This window comes from Scardinius erythrophthalmus (genome assembly GCF_964197995.2).
Source record: "Scardinius erythrophthalmus genome assembly, chromosome: 7".
Classification (NCBI taxonomy): domain Eukaryota; kingdom Metazoa; phylum Chordata; class Actinopteri; order Cypriniformes; family Leuciscidae; genus Scardinius; species Scardinius erythrophthalmus.
This window is the reverse complement of record NC_138227.1, coordinates 18193934-18214867: the sequence shown is the minus strand read 5'-3', so window position 1 is coordinate 18214867 and position 20934 is coordinate 18193934. Positions and strand designations below refer to the sequence as shown.

Below are 20934 nucleotides of genomic sequence, written 5' to 3'. Positions count from 1 at the left end.
ACTTTCAGTCCAAAAAGCTGTGGAGAACCCTAGACCTAATGTTTAGAAGGTCCTCTACGTCAAATCACTCTTTCACCCTTCTAAAAATGTTGCAAGCATTTCCCTAGAAGTTTGCAACCAAGATGCAGTTTTGCAGTGCATGTAGATATGATACTCCGCATGTACATTTTACAGCGACCCCGACCCCCTATAATTTCCTAAAAGACATATGCATATGCTGTTATGAGATAAGGGGGTTTTCTCTGTTCATGGGGACCCCCACACACCCTGTTATGCCCACTCTCTCATGGCAGGTGGTAACGCTGTTCTGTGACTGTCCTCTCTCCCTGCTATAGGCATGCTATGGTGTTGGATGCACGGCTGCTAATTTTGGAGCAGACTGTGAGCTTGAGTTTTTTCCTTTCCCCTTTTAACCCTTCACTTCTCCACCAAATCCAAAGGCTCTCCTGCACTATAGCAGACAAAACTCAATGCTTTTTTTATTGCAAAATAGACTTTTGACGTAACATTATGATCTTTTTGTGCTTATTTTCATATTAAATAATCCTGAGGTAAAATCAAGAAGTTTAGATCACATCGGTGTCTAGATACAAATAAGATCTGGCAGAAAAGCAAGAAGGGGATAATGGTTAAACTAATTTTGTCACATTGGGACACATAGCAGGGGTGCAACTGTGAAACTGGACACTGGGTATTAATAGCGTAGGGGGGATGGTTGAGTTTTGTCCTCTTCTATCTACACACTTTCACAAACCCATCTCTTCACTTATGTTATAGAGGTTTTTTTTTTTTCCTCCACAGGGTTCCTAAACTTTCAGCCCATCTGTCATATGCTCAGTCATGTGCCCTTAAAGCATTTACCAGGGTGGGAACCACTAATGAACCAATGGATGCACACTGGAGTTTTACTTACACAAACTCCAGAGTGTTTTCTGGTTTGTTCCAACAACTTCAGGCTGTGGATGTGTCTGTATGCAGCTGCCTTCTGACTTCACTGCAATGAAGTAGAAGTAGTTTTATTTTAATAGTGTCTTTCCCAGTGACTTTACAATAAGAATATTTACATATAGTACATAACAACTTAGGGCAATAATAGAAATATAGACAATATTGAGAAAAAGATATATTGTATATTGCATGCAATGGTTTTAAGCAGTAGAGCTCACTAACTGGACACTGAGAACTCTAGTGTGTACAGTACAGACTGTCTTAACCTCAAGAGACACATGATGCCTTCTCTTACGTTCTCTAAGTATATATTACAAGACATGGATGAATACAGGGCCAACTACTATTTTAATGAGAACAATCATCAACAAAAGTAAACAGTATTTTATAAAAGTGCAAATACCATATAAGGCTATTTTAACTCGTACATTCACAGCAACAATGAATATTATGATTCATTTTAGTGGGTTTTGTTCACAATTTCCTTCAGAAAACGGATTAAGTACCAAAGACAGTTTTAGGCCTAAACACAACAGTAAGTTATAACTAATCCATTATAATTCATTAAAATGAGTAAATAAACCATGTTTTTGTGTTTCTGCAGTGCCTTCGAGTTTATTTCATAACACGGGGGAACAGGCCACTTTGAGGGGGTGAGGACAGCTGTCTGCCCGTCTCGGGTGTTGTGATGCAGCTTCTTTCCTTTTAGAACCTGAGACCCCTGTCAAGGAGTGCAGCTGTCCAATCAGGTTAAAGCCTGCATGAGCTGAGCAGCCAATGGGCAACAAACATTGAAGTATATAAACCAAGGTCTGACATCTTGCAAAGTTGGGCAACCCCTACATTGGCTTGGTGAACAGGATCTGATCCCAAGGACTGTTACCTTTTCTCCCATACAGGTAAACTAAGTTACGGTTCAAAGATTTTACAAGGGTGGGAATAAGGGGTACTTGATTAAACATGATAAACTTCAGAAAAAAAAAAAGGACACAATAAATTGGGGCTTTCAGTTTGGTTGATCCAAATTTTTCCCCGTTCAAATTATTCAAATCACATTGGTGTTCCTCATGCACTGGATTCTGGATTCTTGTGGAATTGCTATATCTCGATTGTTGGAATGTTAAAAATGTTCATATTTTTTAAGCTGCTTTGCTTGAAGCATAACTAGGTCTGCAGAAAGCTTGTCCTTGCCTGATAAGCTTCAGAGTCATAATGCATTGGAAAGCTATAAGAGGGCAGTCTGGAGTAGATATGCTGTCTGTGGCAGGAATGATCTGTGTGCCTGACACCTGTTGTACTTTAGTGAAAGGTCATGCCATCTGGGGTTCATAGCTGATGCATTTTACTCAAGTCTATTTATAATGCCTCAGACATTTAATTCTTTTTGTATGCAACTATATGCAAAATCGGTGAATATGGACAAATAGATCAGGATGATTTATTACTCCTGAGCTGCACGCGTTTTTTGATATTTCGAATTTTTAAATTAAATTTCACAAAAGCTAAATTGATGTGGACATAATACTATATGGGGCCAGTGTAAATGCTCCACCCCCATCAGAAACTAGAGAGTTGAATGCTATCTGCTGTGAGCGAGTTTGCCAGCCATGCTAAAAATATCACCTGCTGTCTAATGCATATAAGCATGCAAGCTATGCAACAAACCCTCCATGTAGAAATATGAGGTGCTGGTTAGAAAAAGCAACATTTTGTTACTAAGAGATTGAAGTGTACTTGGGGCACGAAATATAGTATACATTAACTGTGTCTGCAACTGCTGTCATTTTATTCTGGAAACAAGTGTGGCTTATCCTTAACTAAATGCAAATTGGTAGCTGTTCGTAATTCGCAATATCAATATCAGCGAGCAGGTTCCCCTTCATCCCTGGGTCCAAAGAGTAAGCTACACCATAGAGGACCTTAGTAGGCCTGGGACTAGTTGTCCACCCTGACAACAGCTCTGTCGGCAAGTGTTGTAGACTTATCCTTGTCTCAAAAGCAAATTGTAGGTGCCAACTTGCCTTACTCTTGTCTTGTGGCAGATCATTGTAAAAGTGCAATCATGGCTAAGAACTGCCACAACGATTACAAGATGAAATTCCCTCTGGATGAGGAGTTCCCTGACCTTTCCCTGCACAACAACCACATGGCCAAGGTCCTGACTAAGGACATCTACAACAAACTCAGGGGCAAGTCAACTCCCAGTGGATTCACCCTGGATGACTGCATCCAGACCGGTGTGGACAACCCTGGTAAGCAGAACATGTTTGAATACATTCCCCCATAGCAGCCGATCTCTCAAAGATCCCACAAGCGATGTTTTATTTGTTCTTGAAGATATATAAATCAGTTCCTTTTGTTCTCAACTCAAGGCCACCCCTTCATCATGACTGTCGGCTGTGTGGCTGGTGACGAGGAGTCTTACGAAGTCTTCAAGGAGCTGTTCGACCCCATCATTTCTGACCGTCACAGTGGTTACAAGGCCACCGACAAGCACAAGACTGACCTGAACTGGGAGAACCTGAAGGTACTCTAAAGTTCTTTACATGTTCATAGCTGTTTTGCTCTTACCATGGCTGATGTTTACCTGTGCGCAGGGTGGTGATGACCTTGACCCCAACTACGTTCTGAGCAGCCGTGTGCGTACCGGCCGCAGCATCAAGGGATTCACCCTGCCTCCCCACAACAGCCGTGGTGAGCGTAGAACTGTGGAAAAGCTGTCCATTGACGGTGAGTCTCAGTCACGTCATGAACTGACATCTACAAAGCAACATGCCTGCTTTTATTGACGTTCACATTGTTCCCCTCACAGCTCTGAACAGCCTGGATGGGGAGTTCAAGGGCAAGTACTACCCTTTGAAGGACATGAGTGACAAGGAGCAGGAGCAGCTCATTGCTGACCACTTCCTGTTTGACAAGCCTGTGTCCCCACTGCTGCTGGCTGCCGGCATGGCCCGCGACTGGCCTGACGCAAGAGGTATCTATCACAATGACAACAAGACCTTCCTTGTGTGGGTGAACGAGGAGGATCACCTGCGTGTCATTTCCATGCAGCAGGGCGGCAACATGAAGGAGGTCTTCAAGAGGTTCTGCGTTGGCCTGCAGAAGGTAAATCCCATTATTTACTACCTAATTTTTGGTCATATAATGCAAAGATAAGCAACCAAAGGCCTGACCCCTTGTATATTGCAGATTGAGGATGTCTTCAAGAAGCACAACCACGGTTTCATGTGGAACGAGCATCTTGGTTACGTCCTGACCTGCCCCTCTAACTTGGGTACCGGTCTTCGTGGTGGTGTGCACGTCAAGCTGCCAAAACTCAGCACACATGCTAAATTTGAGGAGATCCTGACCAGACTGCGTCTTCAGAAGCGTGGCACAGGTGGGCTTGAAATCATTGAACATATAAAATGGCAGTGTTGCACTGAGATCATCCATACGAGTGACTCTTTGTACCTCTCTTAATCCAGGTGGTGTGGACACTGCCTCTGTCGGTGGTGTGTTTGACATCTCCAACGCTGACCGTCTGGGCTCCTCCGAGGTGCAGCAGGTGCAGATGGTAGTCGATGGTGTGAAGCTCATGGTTGAAATGGAAAAGAAACTGGAGAAGGGCGAGTCCATCGATGGCATGATCCCTGCCCAGAAGTAAAATGGCAAAAGTGCTTTTCTTTTTTTATTTGTTCTTTCATGCGGTCATGCCACCTTGACTTTTCCAAGAAACACTCCACCCCGCTCCCTTTTTCCTACTTTTTTCCTCCTTCCTTTCTTATCTGTCGTCTTCTTTTTCATGCACTTTTCTTTATCTTCCTGTTCCTCCTGTAACATCCTGGGATCAAACCTCCACATAGCTAGAAAACCCTAGCTATGTTGTATTCACCTGAACTTTTTTTTGGTTGTACAAAGTTAATAAACGGCCCCATGTAACAATCAACCTGTTTTAAGTCTTTACGTTCTTTGCATCCTTGGTTTTTACCTCCAAACACAGCTATAAACTTAATGTATATGTATGTAATGTATAACACTTTTGTGGGAATTCATTCAGAATTCTATCAATATATAATTGAAACTTTAAGCACACTTTTATGAATGCAATCAGCTAAGTTGACCCAAAAGACACTAAAAGATGAATAATTTATGCAGAATAGCACAATAACAATCAACAATAATTCAAGCAAGCATGATTTGTCATTTCTTTTGGTTGTTATGAAGTCAGATTAATGCTTGCTTGAATTATAACGTCAGTATATTTGAAAATCATACACAACATATTTCATCCTGAAATTTAATAAATTATTAGAAATTGCTGGTACAATGGTAACTGTCTTTCGATGAATTAAAATATGAATTACTATTAATAATTACATTTTTCCAGATAATAACACCTTTAATTGTTATATATTCCAAATATTTAAAATATTCCTTTATGAAATCCACAGAGTGCATTAGCTACAAAAATCAAACTGTTTAAACTGTGAAACCAACAATAAATCGTTGGAATACAACAATTTTAATTAAGAGTAGGCCTTCTTTAAAAGATAATTTAGTAGGTTTAAGCACTTAAAGGGATACTTCACCGTTTTTTTCATATTAAACTATGTTATTCCCTTAACTAAGACGAGTTGATACATACCTCTCTCGTCTCAGTGCGTGCACTCAATCGCTCTGGCGCGCGGAGACACTTTGATAGCACTTAGCTTAGCCCAGTTCATTCATCAGGAACCAAACAGAGATGAAGATAAAAGTGACCAAACACCTCCACGTTTTCCCTATTTAAATACAGTTACACGAGTAGTTACACGACCAAGTATGGTGACACAAAATAAAACGTGGCGCTTTTCTAAGCGGGTAAAAAGGATAACTATAATGTATGGCGGAATAGCACTTGGGAGCACTTCGACTCGGCGCAGGAAAAAGTCACTCCTGAAAAATCCTCTCCCTCTCTCTTCTGTCATTAGAACCAACGTGACTTTTTACTGCGCCGAGTCGAAGTGCTCCCAAGTGCTATTCCGCCATACATTATAGTTACCATACTTGGTCGTGTAACTACTCGTGTAACTGTATTTAAATAAGGAAAACGTGGAGGTGTTTGGTCGCTTCTAGCTTCATCTCTGTTTGGATCCTAATGATTGAAATGGGTTAAGCTAAGTGCTATCAAAGTGTCGCCGCACGCCAGAGCGATTGAGTGCACGCACTGAGACGAGAGAGGTATGTATCAACTCGTCTTAGTTAAGGGAATAACATAGTTTAATATGAAAAAACGGTGAAGTATCCCTTTAACAATATTTGCCACGCAAACAAAAAGCTACTAAATAAACAGACATACAAATGACTGGATTTCAGACAAATGTTGTATTAATCATTCTTGCATTTTCTCACATTGCACAGCTCTGACATATTCCAATCTTGACGATGAGGACTTACTATATCAAATCAGAGATAAACAAAATCAACAGTCTGTTTGTAGCCATTCAGCAGAGTGCACTTCCGGCAAGATAACATAGGTTTCTCATCAGCGTAATACACATACAAGAGCAACACAAAGAGCACTGTATCTCTACTTGGCTCAGTGGGGTAAATTGCACCATTTGAAGGGGGAACTGCTTTAAAACAGATGATGTTGCTCACTCAGCCCTAAAGTGCTACGGTGTGACCATGTAATATGACGAATCTAAAAACAAGGAGGCTCAGGAAAGCAGACATCACCTACTCAACCTGCATCACTGGCAAGTCCGATGGCTAAAACAACCAACAAGGAAAGATCATTAAAAAATTAGGAGAAATTGCTATCACTTTCAGCACTTGCATGTCTCCGCATGTTGTCTACGGTTCGAAATGGTGTGGCATTCACATGTGTTTTTTGTGAATATGGTTATTGAAACGAGGATAAAATAAAACATACTCTTCTCACTGGCGCAGAAGAATAATAATAAAAAAAAGAGTTAAATAGCAGCAGTTAAAGGAATGACAATGTACAGAGTGAATATGCAACAAACAATCCGTGTTAAAAAATAACATGGCTAAGATACCAGGTAAAATCAGCGGTAAAACAGACCCGGTAAAGGGAGTTCCTTCAGCAGGGCTTTTGTGTAAGCAGGTGCCCAGTTCTCAATGTGTGTGTGCCAGTCTTTGTAGGCTTAGAGGGGGCGGGGGTGTGGGCGGGGCTACTTCCACTCGTCCCATCTTTCTGTCCCATGCTTTTGTCCCTGCCCTCCACCCCCTGTTGCCCTCAGAGTTCGAGTTCTTTGGACACTTTGGTGGCAATGTCCCGAAAGGCAAGCGGTGCCCCCCACAGGCGCTTAAATCGAACACCGCTGGTCTCGGCGGGGCCGTTGGGCAGCTGGCAAACCTCGGCTTCGAAGGCAACGCGGGAGCCGGCGGCTCCGTGGGTGCAGGAGAGGAGGAAGGGCCCGGCCTGGTGGACCTGGCAGCCGCAGCCCTGCGCCGCCTCCCGCAGAGCCAGAACCACCTCGGCCGGGTCCCGCGGGCTCCGCACCTTCACATCCCAGCCGCATCGGGGGGTCCGGGGCTCTGCCGCTTTTTGATACCCAGATAGATAGCGACTGTGGAAGGAGGAGGAGGTGAAATGGGAGAGAAATGCGAGGTGGGTGGTGATGTGTGTGGGCGGATGGGGGGTGGAGGGGGAACAAGAGAGAAATATATTAGAAATCTGTGAGAGCAAAAATCCTTAAAAAAGTTCTTCAAGACTGATTAGTTTGTGATATTATTTAACTAAGCTAATTCATTTCAGGGGCCAGGAAACAGAAAGATAACACTTTACAGTAAGGTTCAATTTGTTAACATTAGGTAGAGCATAACATGACCTTTTTTCTTATCTAGATTATTGTTCATTTGTAATATACACTATTGTTATTTGTTAATTAAAGTTAGTTCCTATTACATAAGTTAAAATGTAATTGCAAAAAGTTTAAACTTTAACTGAAATTATACATCTTGAAATGTTAAAAATGTATTATTATGACAAGAAATTAACATTAACCTAGATAAATAAATGCTTAAAATTTAATGTAAACGTAATGCGTTAACTAATGTTAAATGAACCTTGAGGTAAAGTGTGTTACCAATAAAATAATGCTAAATGATTTGAAAGAAACATCTTAATAAAAAGAAATCCTTCTACAATCAAAAAGGGAGGAAATGTTTAGATAAAAGCTAAAACCAGTTACCTTGCAGGAGACACTGGAGTTCTTCAGGATAGTAAAACCATTTTCAAAACCAGTTCAAATCTAAGCATTATTTAAATTTAGTGTGATTATCAGCAAAAAGTTGTAGAACATTTTGCAAGGCCTGAAGAAAATGTGAATGCCAAGGTGACTGTAAGTAAACTACGGTTCAAAAGTTTGGTGTCTGAGATTTTTTATGTTTTTGAAATAAGTCTTCTTTGCTCACAAGGGTGCATTTAATTGAATCAAAAATACAGTAAAAACAACAATTGTGAATTGTTTTCTATTTGAATATATATTTTAAATGTAAAAATGTTTCTTGTGGTGGCAAAGCTGAATTTTCAGTGTCATTACTCCAGTCTTCAGTGTCACATGATCCTTCAAATCAGCATATTATATTAATTTCTGGTGCATTTTAACAGCTGCTTTTTTGTAGAAACCATGATCATTTTTTTTTTCAAGATTATTGGATGAATAGAATGATCCAACATTATGTCTTTCCTGTCACTTTTCATCAATTTAATGGGTTAGTTCACCCAAAAATAAAATTTCTGTCATTAATTACTCACTGTTGTTCCAAACCCGTAAGATCTTTGTTCATCTTTGAAACGGCGTCAACGTCAGAACGCCAGCTCATTATTGGCCGACACTGTTCATTTGAGCACAACGACGCACGCGTGTGATGCTGACGCAGGAGCTGGCCAATAATCACCGGTGTTCTGATGTAGAACACAGAGGCTCTGCACTGTTTACTACGTAAATAGCGCAGCAGACTGACATGGAGGAGAAGAGAACTGTTGGTTTATTCTCGTCGCTTGAACCACTGTAGTCACATGGACTATTTTAACGATGTCTTTACTACCTTTCTGGGTCTTGAAAGTTACAATGACTATGGCTGGTTCAGAAACCTCTCGGTAAAAATATCTTCATTTGTGTTCTGAAGATGAGGGTGAGTAATTAAAAACAAGAATGTCATTTTTGGGTGAACTAACCCTTTAATGCATCCTCACTGAATAAAAGTCTTAATTTCTTTTAAAAAAAATCCTACTAAACCCAAACCTTTGAACGGTAGAGTAAAAAAACATTCAGGCACATACAAATATAGAAATAGAATATAATAACATAAAAATCAGGCAAAGTATAGAACAAAAGTGTATAGGTAGAGCACTATGTGTATGCTGAAATCAGTACGACCTGTGCAGCCAAACATCACTGGTGTCATGCACTTCATAAGCCTCATACACATTATCCCTCAATGTAACTCTCAACCGAATGTAAACTGCATTCCAAATACATTCAACTTTTACCAGCAATATATATTGAAATTAGCTGGTCACTATTAGCACAGAAAATAAAAAAATGTCATTCAAACATCCATGTTTAAAAAAAAAAACGGAAATGTGACTTTCGAAATGCAATAGCCAACCACTGTCAATGTCATATTGTGATTGTGAATATGGAAAAGGTAAAGGGAAGGACAAGTACGTATCTAAGGAAACTCTACATCTAAGCTAGATTTGATGCACATACAGTACAGTTCACAGTTCTATATAATTAACAAAAAGCAGTCACATTCTGATCAGTCTGATCTGACATGGCACGCAGCACATGCTAGAAGTTACCTGTGTTTTTTAGCCTGACTTTTTGTAGCTGTATCTGTAGCTAAGGAGAAGTGACAGAGTTAAAATAGTATGTGAGGACGTTTTTTTTTTTTTTTTTTTTTTACCGAGCAAATAACATTTGTTCATTTATCTAGATATTCTTTGTGCTATTATTTTTCAATTTCCTCTACCTATTTTCTGTCTGTCTTCTGTTTGAGTTGCTTGCTTGTTTTCTGAAATGAAGATGGACAACTTTTATGCTACTTCCTCAGTCAAATATGTGTATAAAAAAGAATATGGAAACACTCACCTTGTGACCGGAGATCTGCTGACTCTCTCAGGTTCGTCTGTGACCCTCAAGAAGAAGACAAAAATGGTTCATGTTAGGAATCAATTGGCCAATAGAGCGGCGATTATCACAGTTTATTCCTCCCTCCACAACAACCAATCACAGACGTGCACCGTTACACTGACGTCACCTTCAATCAATCCACAAATATCACTACTGAGAACAAAAGAAACTGACAGCAGTGATGGATTTGATAGGGTAGGATTATGTATTTTCTTATAGAATACGTTAATTATGTTTTTGAGACATCGTCACACGTTGCTTCATGTCAGTGTAACACAATTTAAAGAAACATTCACAATTGTATCCTTAATAATACCATCTAAAACCAATTTCTTGTGTGTTGTTATTTGCCTTTGAGTTTATTAATCTAATATTCTAGATGAGACATTAGTTGTTATTATTAGTTCTAAACAAAGAAAGTGCTAGTTGGCTGATGTCCTCATGAGGGCGCTACGGTTCAAGGCTGCTTTTATGAACACTTGTGAAACTTTCCATTCACATAATGTAGCAAATGAGGTGGCCAGTGTATTCCCTTTTAAAGGGACAGTACACAGCCATCTTCCTCAAGCATTACAGTGAAAATGGAGGGCTCTCTGTTGGGTGTGAATAAACCATATCCGGACAGAAAACAATATCTTGTGATAAGCAGGGGAGGCAAATGAGCTTGGCCAACGGTGATTGGGATTTGACATGAGAGGATAAAATACAAGTTACATAACTAATCTGGGTCTAAAGTGGAGAGAGGAAGCCCTTGCTTGGCTCTGCCTTTTCCAAAGTTAGGCTTTTGTGATACAACAGTCCAGATGAAATTGTTTTACAAAGCATTTTTAATTCCGTTAAGAATCACGAGAAATCTAATAAGGGCACAGTGTTCTTCAGGCCAAGCTAAATGCCATTCCTGTGAATGAGTGAATGAAAAAAGTGATACATGGATGGAGCTATGGTGTAAAAGACCTCTTGAGCATCAAACACATCCGCAAAAAATTCAGTTTTACAAAATGCATTGACAATAATAATCAAAATAGTGTTGGTTCACCTAAAAAAATTCTGTCAAAACTGAAAACATTTGCTTACCCTAGTGCCATTCCAAACATGTATAATTCTTTTCTTCTCTTCAAAACTGAAATATTTGGCATATTACCCAAATTGGGGTTGTCATGTTGTGGAAATGACAAATTTTGCTGTTGCTTTAAAAACTTATTTGATTCATACATGTCGTGCCATACCATGCCATATTTGAAATGAATGCGATTTAAGAGCCACAGCAAAAAGGATGATTTTCAGTGAATTAAGTTATCATATGGCTTCAGAAGACTTGCAATAGAGTGTAACGGTTCTTTGTAAAAGTTCTTTGTTGAAGAGTTAGAAGCCATGAATTAAACCAACCAGCTACAAAGGTCAAATGAGGGAAAGAACTACAATCCCATGAAGCATTGCGAATGACAATCAAATTAAAATGTTGGATAAATATAAAACTATTGATTAATATATAATTATCTTTGCAGAATCAATGGTACCGCTGTTAAACACAATTATTTAAAAAATATGTTGAATTAATGTGGATTGATGGATTCAACAAAACCATACACTATCGATTAACAACCCTGAAACTCACATTAGGTCTGTCTTTAAAGGTTTATACACTCTCAGAGGTACAAAAGCTGTCACTGGCCCAGTACCCTTTGTACCCATAGTACCTCAAAATGTACATATTGGTACCAAAATTGTACATCTTAGAACCTAACTGGTACATATTGGAACCTATTTAAAGGGTACCGTCCCAGTGATAGCTTTTCTGAGTGTAAGTTATCATTCAACATCAATTCAAATTGCCCTATGGAAAAAATAAATCAGATTTTTACTTCCGGAACCCAGCTGTGGCAAACAAGTAATATTCGACTTTTCTGCTGCTTTTTGTAGCCCGACAGCTCTCAACATCCCACATCGCACAAAACCATACAGGTTTGGACACAAGGGTGATGATGACAGTCAATGATGACAGAATTTCAATTTTGAATTATCTCTGAAAGCTCAAAGAGGTGCTCTGACACCCAGCGCCAACACGGGTGCCAAAGAGAGCGGTGAGACTGATTATTTTGACAGACTGAGAGATGGAACAAGGCCACAAACAGGAAGAAAACTTACTAACTGTTTTTGATCCCTGTGGCAGAGTGCAGCCCGAGACTGACTTGTTTGAGCTCTGGCGCTTAGAGGGGTCAAGATTGACCCTAAGAGTTGATGAGGGGAAGGAAAAAGAGAAAAGGACAGTGTGATAGACAGAAAGAAGGAGGGGAACAGGGAGATCGAGAGAGAAATAAGATTGCAGCAAGGGAAAAAAAGGCAAAGAAACAAATAAACAAAACAGAAACACTGAGCACCCAACAACAGCCAAGACCAAGAGATAGAGACACGAGGAGCAGGCGCCTGAAACTGTCGGTTAATAACACAGGAGGCTTGAGGAAGAGTTAATGCAGAGAGTACATATGCAAACTTATGCGGAAAAAGGACTTTATCCATTGGATGTCATCCTAGATAGGTGCTTAATCTAATCTAAGAGATGGAAGTGTTGCTCTAATCTAATAAAGAGCTTCTAGTTGCGTATCTCTGCAAAAGTCGTTCTTTCTGGCTTTTGGCCCAGACAGGCACATAAACAATTCAACTGAGGATGCTGAAGAGCAAAGCGCCCCATCAGCGTTCCTACTTTCTACTGAACATCTCAATCACATTACGGACTTCAAACGCTCCCATATCTAACTAAATTACCTCCTCATATTCCACAGGACAATGGGCACCAAACCAAATGAAAGATGACTTTGTAAACTAATTGGCTCTAGCGGTGGAGCCCATGTCATTTTGCTCTTATGCGGCTAAAGAGCGATTCACATCCAAGGACGATAACTAAAAGTTTTAAAAGAAGTTTTAAAAATTCCTTCGAATTTTGTGAGAATAGATCCACACCACATGTACAATGATAACAACAAAGTCATTGTATTATAACAATATCGTTATATTCGCTTTCAGAATAATTTTTTCAACCGATGAACAATAAAAACACTGACATTCAATCAGAATCCACCCTGACATTAAGTTTGAGCACTTAAAAGGCAGACAACATAATTGCAGAACGCTTCGAAATGAACAGAATATTATGTGGATTCCAATATAGTTATCATTATAGTTGTTTTTAAAGCTATTGTTCTTTGGTGTGGATGCTAAAATAGTTATCGTTAGAATTATCGTCTGTTGGTGTGGACGCTTAGTTATCGTTATTGGTGTGAAAACGTCTTTATTATTATCGTCCTTTGGTAAGGAGACTAATATCATTTTCGTTATAATTATTTTTATAGTTATCGTCTGGTAGTGTGGATACGAATATATTTATCGTTATATATATGTTTATAGTTATTGTTCTTGGGGTGAACACTAATATTGTTTTTGTCATAGTTATTTTTATCATTTTTGTTCGTTAGTGTCAATGCTGTTCTTTATAGTAAATATATATATTTATAGTTATAGATGGTCCATTGGTATACATACTAATATAGTTATCATTTTAGCTATGTTTATAGTTGTTGTTCTTGGTTTGAATGCTAATATAGTTCTCTTTATTATAGTTCTTAATATATTTTAATATAGTTCTCCTCAGAGTGTGACTCTTTATAGTTATGTTTATAGTTATAGTTCATGTTATCATTATTGTTATGTTTATAGTTGGTATATAGTTGTTCCGTTGGTATGAATAATAATATAGTTATCATTTCAGTTAGGTTTATAGTTATTGTTCTTGGTGTGAATGCTAATATAGTTATCGTTATAGTTTTTTTTTTATAGTTATAGTTCATGTTATCATTATTGTTATGTTTTAAGTTGGTATATAGTTGGTCCGTTAGTATGAATACTAAAATAGTTATCATTTTAGTTAGGTTTATAGTTATTGTTCTTGGTGTGAATGCTAATATAGTTATCGTTACAGTTTTTTTTATAGTTATAGTTCATGTTATCATTATTATTGTTATGTTTATAGTTGGTATATAGTTGGTCCGTTGGTATGAATAATAAAATAGTTATCATTTTAGTTAGGTTTATAGTTATTGTTCTTGGTGTGAATGCTAATATAGTTATCGTTATAGTTTTTTTTAAAGTTATAGTTCATGTTATCATTATTATGTTATGTTTATAGTTGGTATATAGTTGGTCCGTTGGTATGAATACTAAAATAGTTATCATTTTAGTTAGGTTTATAGTTATTGTTCTTGGTGTGAATGCTAATATAGTTATGTTTATATAGTTATTGTGCTTGGCATGAATGCTAATATAGTTATCTTTATAGTTATCGTTCTTAGTGTGAAGGAGCCTTAAACGTCTTCAGAAAGAACAATATATACTAAAAGTAGAAGATTTGGGAAGGATCTATTGGATCCATTGATTTTATGTGGATCTATTTTTATCTATAATCAACAAATGTTTACTCTCACAAAGTCATTCTGGTTTACAAGATGAAACCGTCGCTTTCCTCTTACCTGCGGGTAAGTTTTGAGGTCAGCTTAGAGAACAAGTTTGTGGTGGCACGGCTACGGGAGTGTGGCAGAGGGCTGGCTTCGTGGGAGAGGGTGGGTGAGGTGGGGGGTGCGTGGGTGGGAGGCCGGTGGTCCCTTAGCTGGCCACCGTGGAAGGTGCTGCGTATGGTGGATCCCCTCGTCAGCCGAGAACGTTCTGAAGATGTGGAGCCAGAGGCCCCGGCCCCGGAGATGCTGTGGGTGGATGGGGAGGCTGGAGGTAATCGATGTGACAAGGAGCTGAGGAAAGAGACAAGAAAATATGGATGAAAAGTTTGTCACATAGCCAGCATGGATCATTCCGGAGAAGAATGATATCCATCAAGAACAACCATAGCAGCAATTCTAACAACCACAAAGAGCACATGAGCAACAGCATAGCAATGGCTTAGCAAAATGTTAACGACCATTTAATCAATGGCATAATAATAAAGTTAAACAGATCCCACTCACTTTTTCAGCGGCCTTGGTTCCGAACGTATTTTTTGTTGATGGCTTCAACAAAAGCAAATACCATCCATAAACAACCTTGCAGCTCACACTATTAGAAGTTATTGTTCAAAATCAGATATAAAGATTTTTATAACACATTAGCAAAATGAGTTTTGCACAGGCAAAGACTTAATTATGGCTGCTGTGCTGTACGTTCATTGTTCCCACTCATTAGCAGTCATAGTGGTTCTAACTAGAGGCTACTTTGGTGGCAGAACTTAATCCATAAGACGAAGTCCAAAACGTACCACAGTAACAGCTCTATAGCGATGCGATTAAACCGACATCAGATCTCGACACTTGAAGAGGCCGCTCTCTTTGGGTTCAGTTGAGCGTAAATTTGAGGCAGAATGCTGCTGAGTCACTGAGGCATGAGCTCTCTTGTGTTCTTATTCCCATCTCAGAAACAGCCACTTAAGGCAAATTAAAACAGAACCCTTAGTGGAAAAAAGCTTGCACACGACTGCACATCTCAACGCAGAGAAAAGGCGAGACAAATCACTCTATTTTCTGTTTGTCAAACAAGTCCAAACCCAGGACAAAGGACAGAAAGTCAAACATCAAAGAGAGAAAAGGAGTGATAATACTCCTTCAAAGCTCACAATTCTACTGGCATTGCTGAAGTGTGCTTAATAGTGGATAACATGCTGCTGTGCAATGGAAGAGTGTTCCAGGTGGTTACTAAGGTGTTGCCATTCAATTGCTGTGGTGTTCTGGGTGGTTACTAGGGTGTTTCTATGCAACTGCTAGCTACGGTGTTCTGGCTTGTTACTAGGGTGTTGCTATGCAGTTGTTAGGTGGTTACCAGGGACTACTTGATTTCTGTTTAAACCTGATGTTGTCTGATCACAGTAGCACACCTCTCCTTTTGATGAGCAATAGGAATCGTGATGCTTTCCATAGCAACCAGCACTAATGATCTCTCCGTTCAGATGGATTCACTTTGCTGACGTGCATCTCTTGGCAACGGAATGCCTCTGTCCCCTCAATCTCGCTCAGTTTTGGCATAGATCTAACAGATCTCACATGCTGCCTCAGTCTGCCCACTCGCCTGGGGCCACTTCACTTAACGCTCTAAATAACCCAGCGTTGATGGACCTTACACACACACACACACACACACACACACACACACACACACACACACACACACACACACGCACACAGGATTTCCTATAACAGGGTTTCACATATTAGCTTCCCTTGGTCAGCCACACTGCAGTCATTAATAGCGGTGTTGAGCAGAAAATTAGCATGATGAAGGGGTTTGAAACAGCATGGCTGGGTGTGTGCATGGGGTCCAAAGGATTTAAGACTAGTCTGGGATTTAAAATCCCAGAATCTATGTTTATTTTAAACTGTAAAATAAAAATATACATTTAAGTATTATTTTTAAAGTAACTAATCAAAAAAGCTAATTTGTGACATATCAAACATAAAATATTAATATAAATTCCATTTTAATCAAATTGTTATGCTTATAATACCATTTAAAGTATAAAAATAATTTCCCAGGTGGTCTCAGATTTCAGACTATGTATTTGTCAATTATGGTGATGGTGATTTTACTTGTGTAGACATATGTACTGTACTGGCTGGGCTCAGGGGAGGGAGGCTTCTTTAGGTCAACCAGTCAAGCAGCCTTGTGACCCAGACAATCCATGTCACCATGTGCCTCCTCTCATTCTCTTTAAGTCACATGACACTCAGTCTTTGGACCTCCCCCAAAGGGGGGGGGGGGGGGAGAGGAGAGTGATAGAAGGACAGCTAAGCAGCCACCATCTGCCATTGCTGAAGCATAACAGACGTAATCCATCTCAATAAACAAGCCCACAGGAAAAAATAGTTTCAGCTTCAACATGGACATCAATTATAAAACTTCAATACACATAAAATACAGAGACACATATACAGAGACACGTTTACCTGTTCTCTTTCCCATTCTGTAGTAAGGTGTGTCTGTCCGTGCTGGTACGGTCCGTACATACGTAAGTGTTCCTACGGGTCATGGCACTGGCAGGGATGTTGTTCTAAAACATGAAAGAGAAAGCATTGAAAACCAAAAAAGATGGAAATTAACACAGACATACAGTACCAGTCAAAAGTTTGGAAACACTACTATTTTTAATGTTTTTGAAAGAAGTCTCTTATGCTCATCAAGCCTGCAATAAAAAAAAACAAACAAAAAAAAACAGTAATATTATGAAATATTATTACAATTTAAAATAATGTTTCTCTTTTTTAATATACTTTAAAATGTAATTTATTTTTGTGATGCAAAGCTGAATTTTCATCAGCAAGTACTCCAGTCTTTGGTGTCTTATGATCCTTCAGAAATCATTCTAATATGCTGATTTATGATCAATGTTGGAAACAGTTGTGCTGCTTAATATTTTTTTATAACCTGAGATATTTTTTTCAGGATTATTTGATGAATAAAAAGTTAAAAAGAACTGTATTTATTTAGAATAGAAATCTTTTGTAACAATATACACTACCGTTCAAAAGTTTGGGAACAATAACTATTTTTTTTTTAAGAAATTAGTACTTTAATTCAACAAGGATGCGTTAAATTGATAAAAGGTGATGGTAACGATTTATATTGTTACAAATGTTTTTATTTTGAATAAATGCTGTTTTTATGAATAAATGCTGTTAACGTTTTACTTATCAATGAATCCTGAAAAAAGTATTCCAAAAAATATATATTAAACAGCACAACTGTTTCCATCATTGATAATAACTGAGTATCAAACTATCATATTAGAATAATTTCTGAAGGATCATAAGACACCAAAGACTGGAGTACTTGCTGATGAAAATTCAGCTTTGCATCTCAAAAATAAATTACATTTTAAAGTATATTAAAAAAAGAGAACCATTATTTTAAATTGTAATAATATTTCATAATATTAGTGTTTTTCTTTTTCTTTTTTTTTTTTTTTTTAACTGCAGGCTTGATGAGCATAAGAGACTTCTTTCAAAAGCATTAAAAATAGTAGTGTTTCCAAACTTTTGACTGGTACTGTAGTTTATGTCACTAAGGCTATCTAAATATAACCAGCATTTCTGACACAGTTGTCCTCAGAAATTCATGCATTTTGTTCAACGGAACATTTTAGGAACAAGTTGTTTTGCATACTAAGGGAACATCAATTTCTGACCTGAGAATGCCAATAACGAATCTGAACATGCGCCCCAGGGGAAAAAAAAGTTATGCAACATTTTAATGGGTGGCACTTGAATTGTCATCAGGATGATTTATATTCTTTTCTCTATTAAAGGAAATGAGCATCCAAAAATGAAAATTCCATCATTATTTACTTATGTCTTTCAAAAAGGCAGGATTTTCTTTCTTCCTTGGAACACAAAAGGAGTTATTTATAGCAGAATGTCCAGCTTCCCTTTTCCATAGAATGAAAGTGAATGGTGACCATGGCTGCAAGCAAGGTTAAAGGCTTAAATTTCAGTCCGTTCCTCACATAAATATATCAGATAGCTTCAAAAGACCTGGAATCTAGTGCACAAGCCCTAAGACAATCAATGAAAAAAATTTATATTTCAATGAATATTTCCTGTAACCGTATGTGCGTGGTTTCCTGTGCTTGATTACCGTTGTTACGTTGATGTCCTTGCGGCGGTCAGGGATCTCGGCCTTGTTGGGGTTGTTGGCTGTGCTGACCATGGGGCTCGACGGGGGGATGCTACGACTGCCCACCACACTGCAGCTGGCCTTCCGTGAGGGCAAACGTTCCTCTTTTAGATCCCCCTCTCCTGTACTGGTGGGGCTGCGCTTGGGGTGGGTTACTGGCACTGATGGCCCACCTGACAAACATATAAACACAATTATAAACATAGTTCATAATAAAAATTATATTATTATTACATAGTTAATCATAATTAAGCAATATAATATCAAAAACTATAACTGGCAGACCCCCCAGCAATACTATCATGGATCACCTGTGAAAACCTCTGATCTAGGCCATTTATAAATATGAAATTATCCTTGAGAAATGTAGGGACTCACAGAAGTCGCTGTGCCTCCTCTGGCGGTGGTAGGTGGAGGCACTGCGCTGGGGTTTAGTGTGACTGGAGGCAGAGGTGGAGCTGGAGGTGGAGGAGTGTTTGCTGGTGCCATTCGTGATGGGACTGGGCCTCACCCGTGCTAGAGACAAATTGCTGCTTGACCGGGACTCCATCCCATCCTATATGGGAAACATATGAGATATTACACACTTATAGGATAGCACACTGGCTGCTCTCGGGTCAGTGGCAATCCCTATCTCACCTCATTCTTGCGACTTAGCAGCAGATAGGTGGCAAATATCTCATTGTACTTCTGTGTGGTCAGGGCGTCTTTGATTTCATCACGGGAGTAACCCATCCCTACCATCACATCTGTATGAGCAGAGAGAGAAAAAAAAATATTTAAGTAAATAAGCAAGTAGCCATTTAGCAGACGATTTTAGCCACACTTTGAGCAATCTGGGTTCAAGTGTCTTGCTAGCAAGATTTAAAATTACATTCTGGTTACTACAATGGAAAAAAACGTTTACTTTTACGTTTTTACTTTTTAATCAGTAATATGTCTTGTTTCATTTAAAAAATAATAATCATCTTAAAAACAAGATACATTTTCCTTTGAAAATCAATATTTTTCACAGAATATACACTACAAGGATACATAATTTTTTTTACATTGTAATAAAAGATTTCTTAGAAAGATTTCTGAAGGATCATGTGACACTGAACACTGGAGTAATGGCTGCTAAAATTAAGATTTGCCATCACAGGAATAAATAACTTTTTAAAAAATATATTCAAATAGAAATTTTTATTAAATAAAGCCTTGGTAATAAGCACAAGAGACTTCTTTCAAAAACATCATACCAACTCTAAATCTATTCGCAAATGATGTAAGAAAAAGAAACAATTTAATATACTACAGTTTAAAACTTTAATCATACATTATTTCTAGAAGTAAAAAACGATTTGGCAATGGGGTAAAATAATAAAATATGTCTTGATTTATTACTTAAATCAATGTACACTGTTTGGAAACCAGATGAATTTACAAGCAAAATTGTGCAAGAGCTTGTTTTAAAGGATGTTTATATGCTGGAAAACAAGATAAAAATACATTTTTTTTCCCAAAAGTGTTAATAGTCATTTCTTACCTATACGGCTGGTGTCATTATAATCCTCCACCGGCTCTATATGAGGCTTCAGCTCATCGCTTTCATACCCGACATTCATCCACTTATCCTTCATGATTTGCTGAAAGGGAAGAACAGAAAATCAGATAGAGTGAGCCAAAGACCACAAGATCTATGTAAACTCAATAAGACGTGTTAGCGGCTGTGTTGGTCGACTGCGGATCGCAGTTGCTCCTCCTCACCTCCAGGGTGCAGCGCTTGGTGGGGTTTAGCACGAGAAACCGGCGCAGGATGCCCTCACAGTCGGTAGACATGTAGAATGGCACCCGGTATTTCCCCCTCAACACACGCTCACGCAGCTCCTGAGGGAACAACACAGACTTCTATTCAACACCTAATCTTATTCTGAACCAGTCAGCCACCGAATCGCCCCCACGGCACAGAGAAACAATCACAGCTCACTTGACCTACATTACTTGAGAGCAAAGCATTTCATAAGAGCACTTGCTGCACGTGAGGCGCCTTAGAAAATGTCTCAAAATGTTGCCATAAAACTGTTTGGAAATGACACAAAACAGATTTTACATTGAATATTAGCGGTGACTAGACATATTATTAAAAAGTTTGTTACAAAAGTAAACAAAA

The 20934-nt window shown here is 38.7% G+C and overlaps 2 protein-coding genes across 6 annotated transcripts in view; one reads left to right on the top strand and one right to left on the bottom strand.

Annotated features, from left to right (window-relative positions):
* The first annotated feature begins 1689 nt into the window (after positions 1-1689).
* ckmb (creatine kinase, muscle b) lies at positions 1690-4879 on the top strand. Its single transcript, XM_081370606.1, has 7 exons — positions 1690-1847; positions 2991-3200; positions 3321-3475; positions 3546-3678; positions 3761-4056; positions 4141-4330; positions 4419-4879. Exons 2-7 carry the CDS (start codon positions 3011-3013, stop codon positions 4595-4597), a joined length of 1143 nt encoding a protein of 380 aa, XP_081226732.1. The 5' UTR covers positions 1690-1847; positions 2991-3010; the 3' UTR covers positions 4598-4879.
* A 1399-nt stretch (positions 4880-6278) lies between these two features.
* The window catches only part of mark4b (MAP/microtubule affinity-regulating kinase 4b), a 40691-nt gene continuing 26035 nt past the window's right edge, over positions 6279-20934 (bottom strand). The window contains exons 9-20 of one of the 5 annotated variants that reach the window (XM_081369890.1): positions 20532-20651; positions 20311-20410; positions 19422-19531; positions 19161-19338; positions 18744-18955; positions 17057-17160; positions 14603-14878; positions 12228-12310; positions 10041-10085; positions 9922-9963; positions 9752-9791; positions 6285-7508 (exon numbers count right to left, since the gene is read on the bottom strand). In XM_081369890.1, the coding sequence (XP_081226016.1) occupies positions 7175-7508; positions 9752-9791; positions 9922-9963; positions 10041-10085; positions 12228-12310; positions 14603-14878; positions 17057-17160; positions 18744-18955; positions 19161-19338; positions 19422-19531; positions 20311-20410; positions 20532-20651 (1644 nt within the window). In that variant the 3' untranslated portion in view covers positions 6285-7174. Of the gene's footprint in view, positions 7509-9751; positions 9792-9921; positions 9964-10040; positions 10086-12227; positions 12311-14602; positions 14879-17056; positions 17161-18743; positions 18956-19160; positions 19339-19421; positions 19532-20310; positions 20411-20531; positions 20652-20934 lie in introns of those variants that run through there. The other 4 variants (XM_081369893.1, XM_081369892.1, XM_081369891.1 and 1 more) reach the window with 4 other exon arrangements.